At 36.3% G+C, this 20,739-nt stretch overlaps 1 protein-coding gene across 1 annotated transcript in view; it reads left to right on the top strand.

Moving 5' to 3' along the window:
* Window positions 1–20,739, top strand: part of RGS7BP (regulator of G protein signaling 7 binding protein) — a 93,143-nt gene that overhangs the window by 46,610 nt on the left and 25,794 nt on the right. Inside the window, exon 3 of the mRNA XM_039870016.1 lies at window positions 11,327–11,457. Within this exon, the coding sequence (XP_039725950.1) occupies window positions 11,327–11,457 (131 nt within the window). The remainder of the gene's footprint in view (window positions 1–11,326; window positions 11,458–20,739) is intronic.

A 20,739-nucleotide genomic window follows, 5' to 3' on the forward strand; every position in this document is an offset into this window, starting at 1 on the left:
AAGATGAAATCTTGCCCAGTAAAACCTGGAGTGCAAACCAAATAGGATTTACAACTTGAATGCACACCCTCTAGGAAGCCTCTCAGAAGAATCTGCCAAGCAATGCTTGGCTTCTCAGGGGTGCCTGTCATGCGGGATGCCATATCACTGTGGTCTTGGAGCCTCCCAGGGTCTCTTCCATCTGCTAAGTTTGAGCTAAGGTATGAGTTTGGATCTACTTGCTAAGATTTCCCTAATGTGTATCTTGAATGTCATCTGAAAACATTTTTCTCTCCATGTGCATGGAATGTACTTGCATGTTTACTGAAGCTACTTTTTTTGCTTAACGGAATTAGCTCTGTGATTGTGTGATGATTGGGGCCACTTTGTAGGGTCATCTACTTTAAATGTCAGCCCTACCACTGGCATGCTGACATTATTGCTTCTTTTCTTTGGATGCTAGATGCCTTCCCTAAGGAGTATGGCTGTAATAGGCTAACCCATTGCTTCTCAAAGTGTGGTTCCTGGATCACCTGGGAACTTATTAGAAATCAAGTGATCAAGCCCCAGCCCAGACCCAGTGAATTGGAAACTCTAGGGACAGACCCCAGCATTCTGTGGTTTAACATGCCTTTCAAGTGATTCTAATGCACATTAAAGTTTAAGAACCTCCAATGAAAGCCTTTGAGCTTCAAAGTGATGTGCAAGTTGATCTAAAAGAAAATATTATAACTTTATATTTTATAGTCTCCTTTTCTAATTTCTATTTTTGTACATTTTTAATATACTCAATATGTTAGTGTCATTGTATAAGAAAAATACATCAACAAATGTCATATATTAGGGGTGCATGTTTAATATTTTTATTGATAGGAATGAATGATATACAAAGTTTCAAGCCTATTTGTCTAAGGATAACATTTAAGAACTCTTATGCTCTAAATCCAATGGAGCCATTCGCCATATTTGCATTAATATATTTATCTCACTGCTCACTTCAAATATGCTTTGCAAATGATGTATAGTGTTTGTTCAGGCAACTCTCACATTCCCGGTAAAGTGGTAAAAGGAGGCCTCGGCACTGCATCCTGGATGTTTTTGCTTCTTCTAGGGCAAAAGACAGAATAATAATGCCATAAACAGCACCAATGGCACCTTCCCTCTTCCCCCTTAGTACACTCATTTTTGTGCACGAAGGAAAAAAGACGGAAAGCTAAAAGAAGATTCTATGCCCAATCCTTGCCATGCTCCTTCTCATTCTCATTTCTCTGATGGGGGGATTCCTGGGGAGTTAGGTGGCAATTTCCTCCACTCTCCCACATATACCAGCTTGTACTAGGCTTGTGCGCCTTCTGTATTATATACTTATGCTCCCTTTGTGTTAATCATTTCTCCGAGATAAGCAGAAAATATCATTGCACACTTATTATAAATGGAAAAACAGAGAAACTAAGAGTAAGGCTGACTTGTAAACCATAATAATTTAGGGCCTCAACAAAGAAAAAGTAGAAAAAAATTATTATTTCATTCCTAGCACAGTATTTTGCATAAAGTATGCTCTCAATAACTGTGCATGGGATGAATGAACGAACATATAAATATACTGCAGCTCCTGAGCACTCAGTTCTGGTAATATTATGCAGCAATTAAAAACATAAATATAGGTTTAAGTCTTATCATTCTGCTTACATTTCTGTGACTTTGAGCAAGTTCCATATCCTCTCTTAAGCCTCATTTCCTTCCATCTGTAAATTAAGGATGAGGACAGTAACTACTTCATAGACTCATTGTGAGAATTAAATGAGATGTAAGTGCTTAGCGTGTTAGCTGGCACATAGCAAATTCCCAGTAAACATTAGATATACTGCATTTTTGCTACTGCTGAATTGAATGCCAAAAAATAATAAAGCATGTTTTTACCCCTTTGTCAGTAACTTTATTAACCATTTTTGTCTTCCTAGTTAAGGGCTAGTCTCTTACATAATTTATGCTGTTTTGAAAATCAAAAGTAATGCCCTTGTTGAAGAGACTTGACCTAAACATTCGCTAATGATTATCTCCTCCTGCCCATATGTCTGTCTGCCTGCAAGAGCTATTTCTGTTCTTGAGCTAACTATTGGCAGAGATGCAGAGTCTTTTCATTTTGTTTCACCTAATGGTACATTATACCTCATTATTAAGAAAGAAAGAAAAATTATATGTAGATCTCCACGATGGAGCCATTTACTTGAAAATTTGATGGCAGTAAAATGATACCGCTTCAAGGAAAGAATAAGAGACTGCAAGCTTTCTATCACCGTTGAGAAAAATTAATTTGTCTTAGAGGAGTCTTTACAATGTTATCATCAAATAAAAACAAACATAGGATAATAATGGGAATTTCCATGAACTCTTAAAAAAAGACCCCAGAAAAAGTAACGCTTTCCTTCTTTTCTCTTCCAAATTGTGATAGCAGGAAATCAATAAATATTGTTTGAACTAATAATTAAATAGGAAGAAAGCCTATGACAAAGGTGTAAGGATATCTAGATGCATTGTGCAGAATTGCCTCCCTGAAACACTTTCCCCATTCATTTGTGCTTGTTATGATCTATAATTCTCATATATTATTTCACTTAAATCTTTTCATTCATACTATGAAGTAAGTATTACTATTCAATATTTGAGGCACTGAGAGGTTAAGAAATTTGCCCAAGGCCACACGTTATGAAATCAAGATATAGTAAACCTAGAACTCTTTAACTCCAGACCACTGATGCTTCATTCTAGAGGCTGGAAGGTGGCCTCTATGTTAATATTGTTTCCTTCTTTAAGAAAACATGAACTTCTGCAGGAAAGGGGACCCTCCTCCTTCTGCAGTCAGATTCCTGTTGCTTCCCTTCACTGTCTTGACCACTCTGAAATCACCAGCCTTGCCCCTTTGAGAACAGTGTATGTATCGCATGGACTCACATGCATGGTTAGTCAGTTTGATTCACTTCAGTAAACATGGATCGAGAACCTTGGATGAGCCAGAAACTATGCTAAGTGCTTGGGAAACAAAAATAATGTATAAAACTTCCTGCTCTTGGGAGTATTAATCTGGAAGGAAATATATCAAAACTTAACAATGGATATTTCTGGTATTAGTATAAGTAATCCTTTCCCCTTTCTATTTATCTGCATAAAATGTCTGTTAATATGTTTTACTTAAAGAAAAAAAAAAGAGGACTGCAGGAAAAGAAACTCTTAAGAAACCCATCTCTAATGGTGACATGGAGCAGTTGATGGCAGAACCAGCACTGTAACCCTAGCCTTCCAACTTCTCACTTTACATAGGCACTAAATTTTAAAGCCACTTTGGGGAATCGTTCAGTTGAGAACCTACTATGTGCCAGACAATCCTTTAAGTGTTGCAGGTTATAGAGATAAATAAGATAAACCTTCTGGCCTTGAGAAACATAGTCCAGTGAAAAAACTCATGGTAGAATATAATATTTTCCATGTATATAGATACTGGTTTGTTCTATATGCATAAAGCTTTTGCCTTTTTGCAGAAAATAGCTCTTACATCTGTCTAGAAATGCATATTTCCATATTGACATGAAGAGTCATCTTTTGGGTTTTGTAAAAAATACAAATTATCATTGCATGGCAATAGAAAGACAGAAAAACACTACAGAATCCTATTAGATATAATATTTAAAGAACCTCTAGTGTTGGGTAGGAGTCTGAAGCTGAAAAAGTAAACTGAAAAATGCTAAAAAAAAGTTCTGACTCTTTTCTAAATCCTTCTTATAAACTAAAGAATGAACCAGAAAAACTAAACTGGCAGCACTGAAGCTCTGGCACATAGTAAAAGTTCTATGTATTTACTGTTGCTATTAATATGACAAAGAGATGCCATTTTTCTACCCTACTCCTAAACCCTCCCCAAAATACTGTTATGAGTCTTAAAAATAGAATTTCAGGCCTGTATGGGCTGCATTTTGGACTCTCATGGTCTTTTGTCACCCTTTGGATCACTGCTCTAGATAAACAGCCTCTCACATGTAAGAGGAGGCCATTGGCATTGTCAACCATAATGTATTTGACAATTAGTCATTCTACAACTATACAACTGATATGTCATAATTAACTTTTAAAGTATTGATGAACATTTGTGCTATTAGAGTTAAATGAGATGGAATTTTTTTTTTAATCAAAAACTCTCTTTAGGGTTAATTGAATGTGTTTGATTTGGTCAGCCCAGGTTGTTTTAAAACTGTCATTGTTTTGGCAATATTGATGAAGCCTATAGCTTTAGCTAAAGAGACAAACAGCATCACCTAACTTAATGACATAATTAATAATGAAGGGCTAAATACCATTTAGATAAACCAACAGTTCAATACAGTGAGCCCTAAAATCCCAGTGGACAAAAGCAGGAATGAACTATATGCTGCAATTAATGACCCGGACTTTGACTATAGCAAAAATAAATGAGTTGAATTCTTTCCTGTGTAACACATGATAATTGAAAGATAATTGGCCTTTAAAGATCATTGGTATCAGGTACAAATAGTAGCAACAGAGGTTGAAAATCTTGATTTTAAATGCAAAAATAATTTTCCAGATTAAAATGTGGAAACAGATATATGCTTCTGTAATATAAATATATACCTACATATATATTTAAACATAGATTGATCCTAGCTATAGTCATGGGAAAGGGCTGCATTCTAGCCATGTAACCCATCGTGCTGACTGTTATCTCAGTGGATACTCAAGAACCCAAGACTTAGACTCCATCGGCTGCAGGCCTCTCTCTGCTAGCTGTGAGAATCACAACCTCTGGTAGACCAGGACCTAATGAGCTATTTGCAAATCCCATGACTCCTAACAGAAGACCATAAAGAGAAAAACACTGAGAGAATCAGAGAGAAAAGTGGAAAGGCCAAAAGACTCTCAAGCCAGAAAGGATAGAAAGATGAAGTAAGAGGCCAAGTCAGAGTAAGAAAGATTAATTTATTTTGGAAATTGAAGAAATAGTGCCTTGTAGGTAAATGTTAGTTATCTCCTAATTGATACGTACGAGATTCAAGTATCAAGAAAAAGAAGTCATGATATGCAGCCCATTAACTCTTCCAACATCGAATGCCCTTAGAAATTCCCAGAAAAGTCTCAGAATCACCACAAAAGTCATCACTGATTCCCCGCTTTCCTCACTAATGTCTTAAGCAGTAACTTTTAGATAAATTAAAGATGATTTACATTCAGTTGTAATATTTTTAATCTTATTTCATTGTAAATATCATCATGTCAGGAAACAAATGGCTATTGATTTTTTTAAGTGTCTAAATCTGTTTAAATGTCGCTTTTACTCTTTAAATGGAAAAAAAAAAAATGAATAGAGTGCTTGGTAATGCTACCCATTATTTATCAATTCTCCCAACTGTGTCATGGGGATATGTCAAAGTCCTGCCAGAGGGCAAAACAAAAGTAATCGGGAGATGTGGGCCATTACATGGCCCTGAATCATAGAAGGTGCTGGCCCCTCCGAGCCCAGTTATTTTGCATAAAGCTACCTACGGAGTGACTAAAAGATAATTCAGTTGCACTTCAGGTTTCACTTCTCTGTTAAAAGTTCTTTCCTTTCTGACTGAACCCGAATAGCTCCAGGGCAGAGTTTGATCCTGACTGATGTTCAGTGCTGAGGAAGTCAGGGAGCCATGTTCCCATGAAAGGACATGCTGTGAAATGAGGGGAATCACTGCAATTACTTCTTCAAAGTCTCCTGGGACAACGGAACTTGTTATGACTCTCTGCGAAGAAAATACAGGAGGTTTTCACCTAAAACACAAGTTTCATAAAAACTCACTAGAAGAAGATTATAAGAAAAATGGAGATAATAGGGAAACTCAACTATTATATCTATAGGTACCTTGAAAAATGTCTTGTTTCTGATTCTTCTGATAACTGGGCTTTTCTTTTTATTGCAGTGCTTATTTTGGTATAAAATAGTGTCATTTAGTAGGTACCTGGCATCTGTTCTGTGTTTATGAACTTGGATAGACCCTGTAATTACCTTTAAGAATTTGAAGACTAAAATAATAACTGGGTCACATACACACAGACAAACACACATATTTGTGCCCTCCCATCCTCTGTCTGTTGTTTATGTACATTCATGGGACTACCTTGAGATGTCTTCTTCGAGGAAACCATATGAAGGCTGGACTCTGAAACTGTTGCTGAATTTGGCACAGAATAAGAGTATATCCTTCTAAGTGGAATCATCTGAGAGGAAACCACTGGAAGTATTAGAAGATCAAACTCCCTGGGTAAATCATTTAATCCCTTTCCTCCCTAGATATTTGCTCTAAAAAAGAAAGCAAATGCTATCATCCCCTTCCTTCATCCCATTTGGCTTCTTGAATCCTTCCTTGCCATTTGGCTTAATAGCCAACAACAGAACTGGTTGTGAAAAGATAAATTTGGATACATTTGTTGCAACAGGAGTTCTGGTTTCCATCTCTGCTAGCTGACAAACCCCAAGTGTTTATGTCATCACTAAAGTCTGTGAAATGCTGAGTGGTTGTCAATGGGGTCACACCTATTTTTCTCATCCTAATGGCATGTGTATTTAACTGAAGTCCATATTTGGGAGCTGTAAGCAGATAAAAAATGTTATAGAATAGCAGATGACTTTTAAAACTAAAGACTCGATGGCAAGCATAAGGCTAAGTAAACACAACTTTCATGTGTTAAGATGGATTGCAGCCAACCTCTAACAGTCCTTCACAGTTTTTACTTGTTTTCCCCACACATGATCTCTTTTGATCCTTGCAACACCCTTAGATACTTCAGTCACAAATAGCTGTTATTCCTACTTCAGAGCTGAGGAAACTGAGTCCCAGAGAAGTTACGGTGGTTTTCCTAAAATCACAATTCTAAGCAGCAGAGTCTGTATAGAGCTAAGTTTTCTAACTCCAGACCCATTTTCTTTTTATTATGTGTTGCTGCTTTCAACTAAATATATAAGCCATTACGTTAGGGACAGACTTTCAAAACAACAAGCATTTTGCTGGTTTTTAAAAGCTATTAGCAACTGCACAGAACACCAAAGTATAGAGCAGACAGACACAGGGCCAAGGTATTTGTAACTTAAATCCCCAGTGTGTTCACTCTTGACCTTCCTAGTCATAAAGCTTCTCAGTCGTTTTGTTTAATTTATGCCATGTAATTATTTGGGGGAAATGTAAATCTTAGACATCAAGGAAATTCATATAATAACATTTTATTATACTTGCTTTACCACATATCTACCTGTCTGTTCACCCCTCTATCCAACCAGCAACCCATATTATTTTTCTGAAGTTTCAGACATCAGTAAACTTTAACCCTAAACTGTTCAGCATGCATATCATTAACTAGAGTTCAATATTTGTTTATGGATCTCTTTTCTTTTTAGGTGAAATTTGCATATAAGCAAATGCACATATCTTAAATGTACCATTCTATAAGTTTTGCCAAATGTATACATCCATGTAAATCAAAACTCTATCTAGATACAGAGTATTACCTCCATTCCAGAAAGTGTCCTCTCCTCAGGCCCCCTCCCCGCCAATTCCCTCCCCACCACTGTTCTAATATTTGTCATTGTCGTCACTATTGATTAGTTTGATCTCTTTTAGAATTTCATATAGTGTCATATAATATTTACTCTTTTGTATTATAGATTTTCTCACTCAAGATCATGATTTTGAGGTTCATCTGTGTTGTTTTGTGTATCAGGAGTTTACTGCTTTTAATTGTTCAGTATTATTCTATTGTAGGAATTATATTAATTTCTTTATACACTTTCCTTTTGACAGACACCTAGCCTGTTTCCAATTTTGGTCTATTCTAAATAAAACTACTATAAACACTATTGTAGAGATATTTTTGTGAATATTTTCTGTTCTCTTGGTTAAATACCTAGAAATGGAATTGCCAGGTCATAGGGTAGGTGTATGGGTACTTTTATAAGAAACTTCCAGGATTACTTTCAAAGGTTTGCACCATTTTAACCCTTTGGTAAGAGTCTCTGTTGCTCCACATCATCATCATTTGCCATGGTCAGTCTTTTTAATTTTAGCCATTCTAGTGGGTGTTCATCATATTAGCTTTTGAATTATAAAAGCATTTCCATCATCAAGGGATGACTTGGGCGATATCCATATTCACGTACCCCTATTACTATATCAGTTCAGGTTTCTTAGGCCCTATGATTAAGACATTAAATCCTAATTCCCATTTCTAAGGAATTGATTGAAAGATTTATAATTTGGCAGTTCCTTTAAATATTTTTGCATTCGACTTGAGCTCTAAATCTCTGAACTATTGTCGAAGTTCATTTTATTGGTGTTTCCCTATTAATAATAAGGCTTTCAAAATGGTCAGTTTAGCTCTTGACTTACAAAAGATGGAAAAATAAATAATCACCACCTAGTCACTAATTTGTAAAATTTCTTTGACCAAATTGAGGGAGAATCACTTCAGGGGTGAGTCTCATAGACCTAAACTTTGATTAAAAAGTGTGGATCATTTTAGACTAAGCATAACTAATATATGATAAAGTTACCTCCAGGTTGAGTTGCTTTCAGACCTGGAAGAAGTCTAATTTTATTTTAATGTAAAGGTTTCCTCAAGCTTTATAATTTATCCTTAGGAAGTTTTAAGCTTTTAAATTGCTCTTTTCTTGGCTTTTCCTCTATTCTCCATGCTTTGACTCTTGCTCATTTGTTATGAAAATAACCTGAACGTTCTTAATGCTTTTCAGTCCACTACTTATAAAATTATACATATTATAACCCTTTTGACAATTTGTCTCTTAATGAACTTTTAGTAATTAGTAGCTGTAATACAGCTTAGTGCTCTAAAGTGGAAGAAATAAAATGTATAAGTCTCCAGGCTAGTGTAACCTCGTCACGGCATCATGAAACACTGACATGAAAGATAACTTTTTCACTGTTCTTTAACTAGTTCCTTTCTTTCTCTATACTTTAATTTTCCAAGATATCAAGGGATAATCTATGAGTATACGTATGAATTATTTAAGCAGAAAATTTGTAATGCAACTTTAGCATCAATTAATATTTGTTTGGAAGATTGTATTTCTGGTGTTACCTATTTAGTTCTTCCCCATAACACTCAGAAAGGGCGGAATAGTTTCACAGTTTCTAGAATCTCCATCGATTACAGAGGCATTAGGGAGATGGCACCCAAAGAAGTGTTATGAATCAAGCATTTTAATCTGTTTTGACTTGCCTTTTTACAGAAGCTTGTAATACATTGCTTTATTTCTCTCTGTTTAGCTATAATAATAAACAAAATATACTGACTCTTAAGATATGTTAATACGGTAGTCATTTCTTTAAATTACATAAAATGTCATCTATATATGAGGTTTGCATATTTTGGGAACTAAGCCACTAGGCACATATTTTGTACTTCTGCAAATAAGACTACTCTATGGCTTGGAAGGATACTGCACTAGCTAACTGTTCCACTCATCAAATGTACAATACATACAACAGATTCATTATAGGGTTTTTTAAAAAATCTGCTCATGAGCCACCAGGGCAAATGTCATGCGTAGGTGAAAATAGGCAGCTGGGATTGGGATGATGAAGCAGTACAAAAAAGACCTGCCTGCCTTAGAGTATTTTTCCCTCTAGCCTACCTTTGGAATAAGACACTATCTTCACATTCTTCTATCAAAAGCAATGTATTAGTAGGTAATATCTCAGGATGACTTTTTGTTACATGAACCGTTAATGTTCATTATTCCTTCAAAGCCTAGCAGAGCTATGAGGGGATGGGACACAGTCAGAGACATTTTAAAAGGCTGAGGTGATATGAAATAATGAGACGTTGTGTATGCATGGCGGAGGGGGTGTAGAGAAATTCCAGGTATCAGGAGGACAGCGCGAGGGTGGAAGGCACCTGTGGGAAGAAGCTCTGAAAGAAAATCTGGGACTATTGCCAAAGATTGCTCCCAATATTGGCCTAGGGCTGGACCTGAGAGGCACAAATGAGAAAATAATGTAGTCTTATTTTTCAAATAAAGCCACATTTTGCACATAAGCTCTTTTGAGTCACTTTCTTTCTGACATAGGAAAGACATAGGATGACTGTGCAGACATCACTGGTACTGAAGCAAAGGATTTTGCATTTTCTTGTGTTATATAAGCCAGACAGACAAATTCTGGCTCATCTGCTAAATAAGTACTGAAAATGAAAGCTGTCATTATAAAATGCTGTGTAAATACAAATTCTTTTTACTGTGATTCCAGAACTTAAATAATTTTTATATCATTTTTTCCTGATAATTACCCCTGTCATTTTGCCACTGACCCACTTTACAAAGGAATCAAAACCAAACATTGCTTTATTTAATCAGACTTCATTGCATTTTAAATGAATGGGGATAAAAGTAAAGATAGGACAATTGACAAGGGTTCTCTTTTAGGCTCCTTCCATTTCTAATCTCTCTCTAAACTTTTGTTTAGTTTGCTTTATTCAGCACATGCTAATTTAGTTGCATATGAAGTAGTTTAATGGACAAGTAACTTCTCTCTTAATCAAAAAAGAAAAGTGATCACTCCATGTTTTATCATATTCATATTTATATTTATATACTTTATTGTAGTTAATAGAGAAAGGCTTAAGGACTTTAGAAAGATTTTTGAAACATAAGTTCAGTATTTATTTATCTTTAAATTGTTAAGCATAATTATTAGAATTTTATTATTTTTTCTTTTTTTATAAAAATTTAATTTTTTTCATTAAGAACATTTGGCCTCTCGTAAATTAACCATAGGAAACAACAATAAAGGAATATTCTTTAGATTGAGACAAAATTCCTTAATAAAAAAAATCATATTTTGGCTCTCTAAACATATTTTGCTAGGGTCTTAATATTAAAGAGCCATCTTACAACTGGCAATTGAATAGCTCTTCATTCATTTCTCTAAAAAATAAGAGTTTTTAATCTCTTCTTGCAGGCAAGAAGATTTTTATGATTTAAATATATTTTGGAATTTGTTCCAACAGTTAAACTGAAAATGTCTGATATTTTCAATTACTTAAAACATTTATGATTGTAAGCTCCCAGCAGAAATCTGCTGTTGAAGGGGGGAAAAAAATTAAGAGCTGTTAGTCAGAAAGACACTTATGTAAGAACTATGACATTGGTCATTGGTTTGAAAGCAGGAAGTCCTATATTTTAGACTCAAAGCCTTACGAAGCTTTATTGAGCATTTTTCCTCACAGAGCTAAGGCAAATGGTCGATGAGTAAAATCCTGAGAATATTCACAGCTTTCCTCTTTCATTCTGTTACAGCCCGGAAGATGGTGAGATCCACCCAGAAATCTGTCGGCTTTATATCCAGCTACAGTGTTGCTTAGAAATGTACACAACAGAGATGCTAAAATCCATATGTCTCCTGGGGTCTCTTCAGTTTCATCGAAAAGGTATCTGTTTATATTTAATATATTGTCACAATCACTGAGGAATGTTAAACAAAAGCTCATCTTTTGCAAAGTACCTATATGTACTACATGTCTATCTACACACAATCAGAATTGATGTAAACGTCCAGGAAATGTTTGATATAAATTAACAAAAGAAGTCAATATCTGTACTAAGTGCATAAGAACATTGATCACCTTGAACAGAAATTATGGTAGAGAGAGTTCTCAATTTATTATCTTACCACTTATGAACATGACTTTGGTTAGAATAAGCATAGGCATCAAAAATATATAATGATCTTACGAGGCTAGTAAATGCTATCCAAGATTGCTGCTGTTTCTCTAAAATGAATTAGCTTGCAAGAAGACAAATTACATATTGTATTTCAAAGATCTAAAAATAGGGGAAACTCAACAAACAATAGGGAGGCATATTACTAATAGAAAAATCTCATTAACAGGCTTAAACTATAAAGGGAGTATATTGGCTGAGATGACTGAAGTCTCCAGCAGTGGCAATGGCTTCTGTGTGCTTTGATCAGACTACTGACTCCCATTCTCAGTGGTTTGGTATCAGCTTTACACTTAGGCTGTCTTCCCCCACATTAGCAAACTGATTGTAATAGTTCCAGTCATCACATCTGCATACCACAGGATCCATAAATAGATATAACACCTTCCCATTACAGACTAGCAAACATCCTGAACTTCATTCTGATTGGACGAGTTCAGATCATCGGTCTACATTTGAACCAATGACTGTAACCAAAGGGATGGAATTATGTGACTGGTTTAGACAATCAAGGTCCATTCCTGGAACTAGCAGAGGGTCAACCCATCCAACCAGTGGTTATTACATGGTGGGAGAGGGTGGAATGGAGTGGATGCTGGGAAGAAGCCAAAAGTTTCCACTACTAGAGAATTCAACCCATGTTTTCTTTAATTCATTGAACAATAATGGAACCTCCTGAATGCAAACATTTTGTGCTTGAGCTCAGGAGAATACTTGCCTATGATTTTAAATTCAGAGGTAGAAAAGTAAACTAATACTCAGGGAAAATCTTGTAGAAAGGGTGGGACTTGAGCTGGGTTGTGAAGATAGGGTTCCCGTAAAGAAAGAAAAAGAAAAAGAAAAATTTCTTCGGGTGAAGAAATAGAGATTTTAAATCAAATGAGCATGCAGTTTGGAGAGAAATAAATGATACTTATAAAAATCAAATCTTGTATACACACATACATATGCACACAGCAGGACTAAAAACAATATTATGCCATCCTGCTCCAAAGAGAAGAGAACGTTTTCTTGATATATGAATATTATTTATTTTTCTTTGCATTCTAAGGCTGAATTTTTAAGTTTTTTTTTAATCTTTATTTCTGTTATTAATACAAGTGAACATATTTGGAGAGATTAGCTCCTTGATACTCCTGAAGCCTGACCAGATAATTGTGTATCAGACATAATAACGATATCCTAACAGGTTGTCATGGCCCAGTGTTTTTACTTGTCCTCTTGTTCACTTGCTCGCTCGCACACACATTCACACATAAACACACAGAGTAGAATTTTCATACTTTTTAATCACGGTTGAATAGACTGGTTATGGATATTTTTGTCTCAGGTCTGCATTGACTACACCTGCAGTATTTCATGCCCATGTTGCTACTAGAATCTCCCTTGTTGATGACATGTCCTTAATGCTCAGTGACCTCCACCCCAGCTCTGACTCCTCGGTTTGCCACCTGGTCTCCTTCTGCTGTCCACTCCTACTTTTTATCTTTTCACAACTGACTTTTGAAAAAAAAAAAACTCTTCTCTGCTAGCTCTGTTTAAAAGTAAAAGGGCTTCTCTCATCCAGATTTCCTCATTATATTTGGTCTTGAGCAAACAAATAAAAAACACATCATGTCTTAACTGATCAGCTCATTTGGTCTTCACGATCTCTGATCTACTTCCTTCCCTTCCTTTTCTTTTAAAAATAATAAACCTCTGCTCCCTGCTCTAGTGCCTAACCTATGTACAACTCTAAAAAGAATATGCTTGATAGCATCTTTGATTTCTCTTCCATGTAGAATTAAGTCTCCACTTGGAGTTCTAGTTTATTCTTCTGAAGTCATTATTCCTTAGAAAATGTGCTTCAAAAATATCCAGGATGCTGGATAAACGTGCAGACTCCTGTTATTGTCCAGGACCCACTGAATCAGAATCTCTCAGGGCATTCCAGGTGATTCTGAAACACAATTAGAGCTGTTGCTCTACCCTTTGAAACAAAAGCAAAACCATTCCACTATATAAATAAAAATTAAAACTCTCAAGCTCTTCCCTTGTCATTCTCTATTCACCTAAGTAGATGTTTTTAATTTTGTTTTATGCTTTCTTCTTTATCCCCCAAGCTGATGAAAAGCAAATACAAAAGTGGTAGGTACTTCTGATGAGCATGAGCTCTGTGTGATGGCTCATATAGCCTGTTTTTTTTGATAAACCTTTGATGTGATCACTGAAATAAGGCTGTGGTTCTTAAAGTGTAGTCTCTGAACTAGCATTGTCAGATCAGCATCACTTGTTAAAACTTCATATTCTTGGGTCCCACCCCAGACCTATTGAATCAGAAATGCCTTTAAATTTATTTTTTTGATGTTGAAAAAAAATTAAAAGAACATTTTATTGGGACACTTCCTTATCTGAAATTATTTATAACCTTCTGATCACCATCTGTAATCAGCAAACCATACTGATTTACTTAAAAAAAAAATATGTACATACCATCTACTTCTAGAAAGTTTCTTGTGATTCTAGACTGCCCATCTAACAGGTAATTATATTATAGATTGCTGTCTTTCTTTGGGTACCAGTAGTTAAAGTAATAAGGAGGTGACTTCCTTTTTAGTGAGAAATTCTCAAACCAGGAGTAAAGAAAATAATAATATTTAGGGTTAAAAAACTATATTGAAGACGGAAATAAGTCACTAGCAGTGAGCACCAAGAATAATATCATTAAACCAAAGAATATAAAGCACTAGAAAACAGATGCCTGAAAACACTTGAAAATTTTCCTGGAAATTTCTAGAACGCCAAATAAAATATTAGCTCTTAGAAGAGGAATGGTTCCATTAAAGAAATCACTTTTAATTTGCCTAGACCTATATTTGTATTAAACTTCTTTTCTATTTCTTTATTCTCTCCATTAATTTTTTCATTACACCTAAGAGATTAACTCTACAGTTATTGTTTTGGACTTCTGGCTTTTTTGTACTGTTTGCTAATCTATAGTCCCACCACCGGGATAGCATAGAAAATGTCAGCTGATGTCAAAAGTTTTCGTTCCTTCTTGTTTCGGTATCATTGGAAACTGTGGCATAACCTGTCTGTGTCCAGAAGCCTCTGGCTAACACACAATAAGTATACGAAATCCGCTGCTAATTATCCAGGAGGTCCTGTTTGGAAAGAATAGAAATATTTAGCTTCACTGATCATGGGCTGCCAGAAATGAGTCAAGAGAAAAATATGTCCACAGACCATAGCACAGAGTATTAACCTTTAAGAGAAGAGCTGGTGAATCAGAATCTCAGAGAGTGGGCTCTCGGGGATGAGCACTTAAATAATCTCTCTCAAGTGATTCTAACATGCAGTCAGGGTTGAGAAACACAGCTGAAGTAAGTAGAATGTCTAAGCTGACTGACAGAAGTCTCTTGAGATTGACTTACACCCTTGCTCTGATTCTAAGCCCACCAGGCTACCCTCTGATACTTGGCTTCCCATGTGACATGCTCAGAGGGAGAGAGAAAATGCACTATCTGCTGATGTGAGTGCTCTGGTCTGCTCTGCAAATTAAATTGGCTTTACAAATAACACTTTCTTTTTGCAAATTAATAAATGGACTTCTGGTTTTAAAAAAGAGAGAGAGAGAAGAGTTGAGAAAATTAAGAAATGTAACATGTGTCTTGCCCTGGAAGTGTAGAGTTCTTACTCATAAAAGTAGACAGGACTGAACATGCCCGATCTCATTTGATCTCGGAAGCTAAGCAGGGTTGGGCCTGGTTAGTACTTGGATGGGAGACCACCTAGGAAGACCAGGTGCTGTAGTCATTAAGGAAGGAAGGGAGAGAGGGAGGGAGGGAGGAAAGTTGAATAGTCAGTCCTCAGTCTTAGGGAACAGTGACTCCCATTCTAGCCTGTCATACCCGAAATGTCTTTCTGCTTAAAATCTCTATCTCTTTCTGGTATGTTTCTTTTAATGCTATGATAAAAACTGATATTTTGATAACTTTTAAGTTAGCTAATTTCTTCTCCCTCTATGTGAGTATTACAGGTTGGCCATTCTCCTCTTTACTATTTCTTTTCCACCAAGGAAAGGAAAGGAATTGTAATGGAATCATTAAGTTTGGCTCTATATGAGAGTCTCTAGTCAATTTTTCTTTGAGATTAGATACTGAAAACAAGTTGTTTCACATTTATCTGTACTTTTAATTTATTTTAATTTCAAATCACCTCCCTGACTGCCACCAGAAGTCCTGCAAGTATCATATCACATCTAGTTTTACTATTGTATTGAGTAGTCATGAGTTTATCCTTCCGAGAAAAAGGGCACATAAGGTCACTGTAGGAGCAAAGAAAATGGTTTCTTTCTGGGAAAAATAAGCCTCAAATCATTTAAAGCTTCTGCAGTGAGTATAAATTTAGTGACAAAGATTGTCCATTCCAATTAAGCAAATCATAATTATCCTTAGTCCTTCACAATATCTTTAGTGGATCTTCACGTTTTTTCTACGTACAATGCTTCTGAATTTTTGCTGTCTCATAAATTTGGTATAATCCAGTACTTGAAAATCTTTTATATTTTACAACATCATGCTATTGCCAAAGAAATGAAGAAAAACAGTACTAAAATGGTTTTCTTTTTTTTTATGGCCAAAAAAATTAAAGTAAATTACTGAAATGTGAGGTAAAATCCACATTTAATAAAGGCTATTGGGTTATCCGTGCAGAGTGTGGTTTTGAAAAACTATGTGTGTTTCAAGAAGATGACAGACGGAAATAATTTTAGACATTTTATGGTTACATATTCTAACACTTTAAGTTGTAGATGGTATCATTACTTGACGAAGTCTAATTCCTTTTTTTACGGTGCAAAATAGTTGCTCTCACTTATTCACAGTTAGGTTGGTAGGAAATCTTTTCCCTTAACTGAGTCCAGGTATCACACTGACCATTAATGCATTTCCTGCCACCAGATAAAATGAGACTGCAGGTTTCATTCACTCCATTGGCAGGAATTGGAGCCAGGTTTATAAGGGAATTAAATGATCCTGCTACTGTGGCCATGGCTCTCTTCTCTCTCACATTCTTTCCCCATTCGATCGGTTTTGGCAACATTCCCATTCTGAAAGGAGCAGAGATGATAGAACACTCCAGTGTGACTCCCCTTCACATGTGACCTTGTTCTTTACATCTTTGTTCTCATCTTACCTCACCTGTCAGTGTCCCTCTCTGACCCTGCTCCGCCTCTATGCCACAGCTTAGAGCAAAATTGTCTCCAGGTCCCTTGAGAGTATACCATTTTCCCATCCTCCTCCTAAAACAAGGGGTTCTTCTCCTGAAATGTGCCACTATGATAAATACAGAGATAAAAATATGCAGAAGAAATGTAATCACAAAAGTGAAAGAAAAGGGAAATGTTAAAAGTTGAAAACTCTTAATTCAAAATCTAGTGGGAGCTGACAGCTCAAGATGCTCTAATGAGAAATTAATGAACCACTATCCAGCAAAATACAGGATGAACTCAAGACAAAGAATAGAATAGGAGCAGTAAAGACTCCAGTGTATTCAGCCTCATATAAAGAAAAGTAAATGACCCACACTAATAAAAGAAACAAGCAACATAAAGACAGAAATGGAATATAACCACTAGACCTTATTTTCCAATGTAATGAGGCAGTTGATACTAAAATAGAACAGTAGGTTAGAAGAAATGAAGCAGAATAAATCTAAAAATAGACTATGATTCAAATTCTGAGTGGAAACATGCATTCATTCTTTGAACGAATACTTATTGAACACCTGTCATATGTGAGGCACTATTCTAGATGCTGGGAGACAGCAGTAATCAAGGCCGAAAAGATCCCTGTTCATATGGAGTATGTAGTCTAGTGCAGAGAAATAATTTTAAAAAGTCAAATGTTCAAAAAAATCCCAAATACAGTAAGAGCAATGTCAATAATTAAAATAGCATAGATGATGTAATGGAAAGTGACTGGGTGGCTACTTTAGCAGGGATGGTCAAAACTCTCTGAGGAGATGGCTTTTAATCTGAGATTTGAAACAACCTCATTGGCACCTAATCCAAAGGACCTAAGACCAGATCACACTTATACTATTTGAAGAATATAAACATGACCTACTTCTAGAATCTAAAAGTGATCTCAAACCATCTATTATTACTCTATCTTCATGTCTTCATGTACCAAAGAGTTAGTAGGACACAGTATTCATCACCTTTTGTCAAAGTAGATGTCAGCTGAGGAGCAGAATCATAGCAATAATAATAGCTTCCACTGTTTGTGTACCTTCTACTTGCTGAGTGCTTTATCTATGTTATCTCATTTTATCCTTAAGTATCATTTCCCCTATTTTACAGATGAAGAACCTACTGCTGAAAGAGGTAACTTGCCCAAGGTCACACAACATTGTTCCCACTGCAAAGTTTGTGATCGTTCCTCTATTCCAGACCATTTCCCACTAAACTACATTGGAAAAGGCAAGAGAACATATCAAATGGAGAAATAAAAAATAGCGCTATCAGTTAAATTTTATCCATAGATTTGGCTTATTTAATGATTAGCGTGCACACTTCAAAATACCATGTTTAATGACTAAAACCCATTGAATTTAATTTCTACTAAAATAACTAAGTTCAGAGAGTTACTTTTAAGATGAGAGGGAAAAAGTTAGCTTTGTATATCATTTAATGATTTATAAAATATTTTATTTGGGGTAAAGAAGTTTAATTCTGACTAAGAAAGGATTGTATTTAGTAAAGTAAAATAAAATGCAGCATTCATGTGATCCAAAAGGAGCATGATTTAGCCTTAGGTGCCCATTACGGGAAAGTTGAAATTAATTAATTGTACAGTAAATACCTCTTGTACATTGTTCTGCTCTACACTAGAGGCCAGAAATGAAGCAGTAAAAGCCTCATAGGGACCTCTTGCAAATGTATCTTCCACTGCCTGCTCTCTTCTTGTACTGCAAGGGGACTCTGTGCTTCCACTTTCTCAATCACATATGTGGAGCCACCTGCTATTCTTGGAGCAGTGATGGTACTACATACAGGGCCACAAGGAGCACAGAGTAGGACATAGGGCCATAGGGGGAGGGGCATAGTTCTGTATCTCTTCCTAACTGGAAAATATTTATTTCACAGTGTATGGGCAAAAATGGAGCTCTGTGCGTGATATTATTTTTCACTCTGTGTTTTATGGCACTGTAAATAACTTTTTACCATAGTTACTATTTGAAACTATTTCTTAATACAGGTAAACAACTGAATTAATATAACTTATTTCTATTTAAAGTATATGCTTTTTTGAAACTTGAGAGAGTAAAACTGGATTACTTAACAAACAGCCTACGTTTACCCAGTTTTTTTTTTTCACAGTGCATGGAATTAAAAAGCACCTACCAGTTATGAAAATGCATGAGAGTGAGAATAACTATTTGGATAAGCTTCCATGCATCTCATGTAAGCCATGTTCATTTTGTTATTCACAGTCAGTATGAAAAGTTTTCTGAAAATGTACCCTGGGCATAGTAACATAGCAGATCATGTGTCAGGAGTACAAAAGACATAGGAAATTTGCCCCTGCTGTCAAGGATACGATAGCGCAAAGATACATTATTGGCTCAGAGAAGACTGGTTTGTTTTGTTTTGATTCCTGGGAAAATTTACACAAATATATAAAATTGACTTTGTTGAACACCGGAGGCCAGATTCAGGGCCTCCAAAGAGACACTATGACACCACTTCTCATTGTCACTGATAGGCTGAAGACAGGCAGGAAAGCAATAAAAAAAATGGAAGTGAAAAAGAAAAAAGGAAAGAAAGAGGGTGGGAAAAATAAGAGAGCAAGAGAAGGAACGAGGTCTCTAGAATGGGGCGTGATAAAAACAATCTCACTCCAAATAAATGACTCCAGCCCAGTCTTCCAGGCAAGAACCTAGGACTTCTAAGGCTGAGGGTGCTCTGGGGCATTCTGGAGGCTGCCCCACAATCAGATGTGTTTTTGTTCCTCCTAAAAGACTGACCATTTCTCATGAATATAAGAATCACCAGCCTTTCAAACTGGTATGTACTTCATGGGTGGTTTCCCTTAACATTTCCTCAAACATGCCTATTATGTTATACATAAACAGGCTAAAAATACATGGAAATCCCAAAGGAGCTGGAAGCAGAAAGCTTTGCAAGGCCCTGAGGAAAGTGGCCAACTTTTTGATGTCCTAGTTCTAAAGTGATGAAGCCAACTTAGCGTTATTTCAAGATACTCTAAAGGCTCTCCTTCTCCCCTACCTCCATCTATTCTCGGAGCAAATATTTGTTTACTGAGGCCTGAAATTGATTTTTCAGGGGACAGAGTTTTCTATTTCATAATAAGAAGTGACGTGATTTTAAATGCATATTCACTTTCTTGAGTGAAGTAAAACACTGACTTGAAGATACCATTTGGAAGCAGGTTGGCCCGTTTCCTGAGAGTCCACCTGATATTAGAGAACAGGTGCTTCATTCTAAGGATACTGGTCAGAGTGGGGAAGCTGAGGATGAAGAAGTCAAATTGGCCACTGTCCATATTTGTGGGGCACTCCTCTGCTGAATCCTTAATGTGGTTCAAAAGAACATGTATAAACTGACCCTCTAACCTCCATAGCCTCATCTCTCACCAGCAGGCCACACTTTGCCTGTCTCCCACCCCATACTCTGCCTTACCACATGCAAGGCATCTTGAAGTGCTTGGAGGAACCTGAACTTGCAAGTTCTTTCTAGTTTATCCCTCTGCTTGAGACAGATTACCCATGTCACCCCACCCCATACCCATCTCTTTCACCTGGTCTACCTCTAATACTTTCTGTGGGTCATAACTTAGGTGGGGCTTCCTGTAGGAAGCTTTTCCTGGTCTTCCAAGGCTGGGCTGATGCCCATCCGATGTGTCCCCCAAGCATTTCCATGGCACAGATTGTAGCATGTATTACATTGAGGGGTATTTGATCACCTTGAGTGTGTTCACCATCGT

Source organism: Pteropus medius, unplaced genomic scaffold, assembly GCF_902729225.1.
Source record: "Pteropus medius unplaced genomic scaffold, Ma_sr-lr_union100, whole genome shotgun sequence".
Taxonomy (NCBI): Eukaryota; Metazoa; Chordata; class Mammalia; order Chiroptera; family Pteropodidae; genus Pteropus; species Pteropus medius.